Consider the following 5,405-nt stretch of genomic DNA (forward strand, 5'->3'; position numbering starts at 1 on the left):
TAGCCTACATCATACAATGTTAAAATTTTCTAAATTCCTAATATGTGGAAGGTTAAAAAATTTGGGGAAATAAAAAATTGCACGTGATTTTTCCCATCCCAAAATTAGAAATCAAACAGAACTTGATTTACTAACGGATATTAATAGTAACCATTAATATAAGTTTTTGACGATACAAATAAATTTGTAAGTAGTTTTTGATTAAAAAAATATATATTATAGGTAATTTTTGACAAAATATTATTTTTAGGTTGTTTTTGATAATTTTCCCTTATTAAAAATAGTGGGTACTACATAATATATTTAATTGCACATAATTAAAAATTATAAAAGTTATAATATAAAAATATGCATTAAGAAAATAAACAAAATTCCACATACTTAAACTACTATGGATACTTAAACTTCTATTTAAAAATGTTAGTGTTTTAAATTTTAAGTTTAAAATGTTAAAGTGGTAACATTGTTAAAATAGTTACTTACACACACTACTAAATCATACTTAAAATGGTAATGCTATTTTACCGGATAAAACTTTTAAAATTAGCATGATAATCTCAACAAACCACTGTCAGCTCCTTAAAGAGCTATGCCAAACACACGCAAGTATGTATAATGGATAAGTTTAGCTATCATTAGAGCCAAGTGATACTCAAGAAATCCACAGATAGCATTTATGAGGCAGTGTGGGATGCATTTAAGGATTTCCAAGAAACATATGGATTGTCTATGAAACAACTATCCAACATTATCTAACCATACAAATGTAAGGGACTTTTCTGTTCCTCAAGTGTTGGACTACATTTTTTGTGAATTAGTTTATAGAGGAAGTTCTCCGCTATCTGCGATAACGACCTTGCTTTTAGGAGTGCCGTTCTGCTTTCCCTCAGCTTCGATCTTGTAAACAACATCCATACCTGAAAGTACCTTCCCAAATACAACGTGCCTACCGTCCAACCTGTTATTTACACAGATGATTAGCCTTGGATCAATTTCAGTGAAAGCATTTGCTGCTCGCTCTTATACAACAAGAAAAATAAGCAATTATTAGATTAAAGAAACAATGGAAGTGAGCAAGTCACATCCCAACACCTTTCCGTATGATCATTTCATTTTGAGTTTTCGACTATGAAAAGATTATAGCATCTATCCACACAGAACCGAAACCTAGGATCAGAATTCAACACTTAATCTCCACAATTCAAGATTTTGTTTGTGAATTCAATGTAACGTCTAGTCAAACATCTTTCGAACCTCGCCTCTTTATTGTCGATGTGTTCTCAAAACCTCGCAGACGGAAGAAAGGGAAGTTATAAGAAGACTCGGTATGCCAATCGAAGCTCCTATTGGAGACACTGATTAATCTGTAAAAGACCTTGCATATAGAATTTGATTAGCAATTTTGTCTTGGGTGGCAGTTGGAGCATGAGCAATAGAAATGTGCCAGCTTACGAGCCATGATATCAGTAGATTTAGCTCTACGGATTTTGCCAGAAAACCAGGAAACTACAGTTAACGTAGGCAAGAATAGGAGTACTAAGCTGATCATAACACGGGATATTTAGCATCTACAGCTCATTCTACCTTTGGCAATGAAGAGAAGAAAGTCTGCTCAAAACCATAATAAATGTCAGGCCAAATCATCTGGGCCTGCCAGTTCACAAGCAAGACGGTATGACCTAGTTGACTGGCTCAAGGTTCGTCAAGCAATCAATCAACACTAATTTTCGAGTCACTTTTTTGGGGAAGCGTGAAGATACTTTGGCTAGATCAAAGACACCGAACATTGAAAGGCAAGATTTGAACCATGTATATAATGTCTCTATAAGAGAAAAGTCAAGGTATAACTAGGTGAATCTTGTCTTTTTCATAGCAGTACTCCAAGGAAGGATGGGAGATTGGATGCACGCAGCCATACCCTTGTACTTCTTTCGGAAGGAAAATCACTATGGGTCAACAACCCCAAGTTCCTCAATATCCATTAATCTTAACACAAAAGCCGTAGAGACAACTCACTCAACATATCCGTAGTAAAATAGATTGCTGCTCTAGTAACACACGATTTACTCACCAGCTGGTTGTTACAGTTGTGATAAAAAACTGAGAACCATTGGTATCTTGGCCCGCATTTGCCATGGACAATAGTCCTGCAAAAACAGCAAGGACAGTATTCAATAAGGAACATTCAACAAACGTCTTAGGATAACTTCAAACATAAGTCTAAACTTAAACACGGTGTGTCATTGTTGAAAGTTGAGAATGTGAATCATGAAGCACATGAGTTCAATTACATCAATAGGACTTATAATACCTGGTCCAGTATGCTTCAACTTGAAGTTTTCATCAGCAAACTTCTCTCCATAAATAGATTCTCCACCTCTTCCATCTCCCATGGTGAAGTCACCTCCTTGAATCATAAAGCTAGGAATAATTCTGTGGAATGCACTTCCTTTGTAATGTAGGGGCTTCCCAGATTTCCCAACACCTTTCTCTCCTAAAATAATTATTCAAAACCCAACATATATATTTAGCTACTTTTGAACAAAGTGGAACAATTAAGCAACTTAGAAGACTAGTATAAAATTTAGTGTTTCACAAAATGCTTCTATTATAAGTTTACAACTAGAGGTGTTCAAAACAAACCCGATGATCCGATATTTACCCGACCTTGAAAACCGACTCACCCTGACTTCAAAATGAATTTAAAATAATGTAAAAATCAATATGGAGACAAGACCCGATTTTGAAGCGATTTAATCAACCCGTGACCCGAATGTACACCTCTATTTACAACCCACATTTCCTCCTACCAATACATATTAGAACAAAACCTAGTTCCACCTGTAGCTTCTAAAGTTTTTAATATTGATTTCATCCTATGCTTTAATTTGGTTCTTTGAAGTCATGAAAGCTCAACATGAAATCAGTAGAACCAGCAGCTTTTTTAAAGTCTCAATCCGAACACATTTAGAAACCAATGGATTAGATTGCAAACTCACCAGTGCACAATGCCCTGAAGTTCTCTGCATACAAGACAAAAAGATGCAAAAGTTAATAAAATTGTTAAAACATGATCCAAATTACACTAAACTAAATATAGTTGATTTGTGCAATAATTTACCAGCTGTTTTAGGAACAGTCTTGCCAAACAGACCCATAACAATTCTACCTGAAAACAAAAGTACCATTGTCAATAACACAACTGCTTAATGAAGAACACCAGAATTTGTCCTCCAGCTCACAATATCAAGCTGCAAAATAAATATTTTTTTAAACCCATTTTTATCAACAGCAGTACTTAATAAAAATTATACAAAATCCATCCAAATTGTTCAATCAGAAACATAATCTCACATACTACACCATTTTCTATGTGCATTTTTTTTATGCAACCAAATTATTCAATCAGACACATAATTTCACATACTATATCATTTTATTCGGGATCTTTTTAGCAAATCAAAACCAATATTTTAGAATATGATAAAAATACATACAGAATAGCAAACTTTTCACTACTATGAACAAATCACATCACATTAAGCACAAATTCCATAATCAGATTAGAGCTTACCTGCTTCTTTACCATCAATCGTTACGTCAAAGTACACTTTGTGGGTTACTTCTTTCAGATCTTCTGATGATTTCTTCTTAGCCTATACTTTTTCCAAAAATAAATCATGGGTATTAAACCATAAAACTTGATCTTTGTTCTATCAAATCAAGATTAAAAATTAAATGCCTTGAACCCTAAACACATCTCAATTAAAAAGGGGAAATCTGAGATATAATGCAATATTGCAGAGAATAGATTAAAACTTTTACCTGAATTTGAGCTAGAGATCCAAATATAACAAGACTCCATAACAGAGTAATGGAAATTGCATTCATTCTGGTCATTTTTCTCTATTGATCTCTCCTGTGAAGTGTAGTTTCAGAATGATTTTCCCGTCTGTTTATATAAATAAGTAATATCAGCCAATGAAAATTAGGCACGTTTGTTGTTTAGGTGTTTGGACTAGTTTTATTGGTTGGAATTAGAGGTTAACAATGGGTCGGGTTACCCGGACCAGTTCAGCATATGGGTCCAGTCGATCTAACTCATTTTTTTTGTTTTGCAAGTCTTGTATGAGACTATACAACATGACACAATGCAATATAATTAATTCATTTCTTTAATCTATTACATTAAGATTATAAGTTATTACTTTAAGGTTATAAGTGATTACTTTTTAATCATAAAAAGTAATCATATAAAAACTATAAGTGATTATTTTAGAGTTATAATTAGACACTTTAATATTATAAGTGATCATTTTAATATTGTATTCGATAAGTATTTTAACGTTATAAGTGCTCACTTAAAACTGTAAGTGTACATTGTGTCAACCTAACAGAACTAGTCTCATAAAAAATCGTGTTATTTGAGAATTTATATTTATTGTATTTGATTTGACTTGTGGTCTTCTACCATCTACAATTCCTCATTTAAGACAATCTCACTTTTAGAGAGCATTAAATTGAGTTAAATAACCGAATTAAATGAACTAAAACATTACTTTTATACTTAAAATATTCATTTTAATTGCTTAGTGTTTCACAATTCATTTTGTATGTTAAAAAAGTTACTATGAATATTAGAACAACAATGGTAAATTATTTTGAATATTAGAACATTCACTTTAAATGTTAAAAGAATTACCTTAAACTTATCGTTTGGTGATAATGTATCATATAAGAGTTAGTTTATACCACCCGACAGTCTGATTCTTTAGCACTTAAAGCATACTTGTTTGTGTGAGGAAAAGTTGTCATGTTCTTAATTTTTAAAAGTGAAAGGGGATCTTTGTAAAAGGTTGGAAATCCAAATTGGACTTCCATTAACTCACATCTCTTCACAAGTACAAGATAGAGCCCACTTAGCAAGTCTATGAGTGATATTAGTTACATTCTTGAAAACACAAAGAAAATCTATAGGAATCAAAACAACTCATAAGATTAATTTTATTATCACTATTTGTGCGCCTTTGAGATATCAGAAAAGCCATTCAATTAGCAATTCTTCACAACAGCCATATGAACATTCCCCTTCGAACAACTACTAATGATCGTCCTTTTTCATAGCGGGTGGGACCCGTGGGTAAATGGCTATGATCAATACAAAAAATTTAAAATACAATCTTAAAAATCAAACAAATATTCCACGTAAGAAATATTGTTACAATATCAAGTTTAAAGTTAAGTATTAACATCAATGAAAATAAGTCAATAAAGTATGATTAGAGTTGGTCATAATTGTAAGGAAAAGTGATTTCGTAAATTGAGGATAATACTATAAGTAATAGTTAAGGTTAGAAAGTGCATTGAAACCCAAACATTAAAAGAGAAGACCTAGAATATATTAA

General features: G+C 32.4%; 1 protein-coding gene across 1 annotated transcript; it reads right to left on the reverse strand.

Annotated features, from left to right (window-relative positions):
* Positions 1 to 609: 609 nt before the first annotated feature.
* On the reverse strand, positions 610 to 3,999 carry LOC130827299 (peptidyl-prolyl cis-trans isomerase CYP19-4). The gene is made up of 7 exons (XM_057692971.1): positions 3,826 to 3,999; positions 3,575 to 3,656; positions 3,122 to 3,169; positions 3,000 to 3,023; positions 2,312 to 2,494; positions 2,072 to 2,147; positions 610 to 958 (listed from the first exon to the last, which is right to left on the reverse strand). The coding sequence occupies exons 1-7, from the start codon at positions 3,898 to 3,900 to the stop codon at positions 820 to 822; spliced, it is 627 nt and encodes a 208-aa protein (XP_057548954.1). The 5' UTR covers positions 3,901 to 3,999; the 3' UTR covers positions 610 to 819.
* Positions 4,000 to 5,405: the final 1,406 nt, after the last annotated feature.

The sequence above is a fragment of the Amaranthus tricolor genome, chromosome 11 (genome assembly GCF_026212465.1).
Source record: "Amaranthus tricolor cultivar Red isolate AtriRed21 chromosome 11, ASM2621246v1, whole genome shotgun sequence".
In the NCBI taxonomy this organism is placed as follows: Eukaryota; Viridiplantae; Streptophyta; class Magnoliopsida; order Caryophyllales; family Amaranthaceae; genus Amaranthus; species Amaranthus tricolor.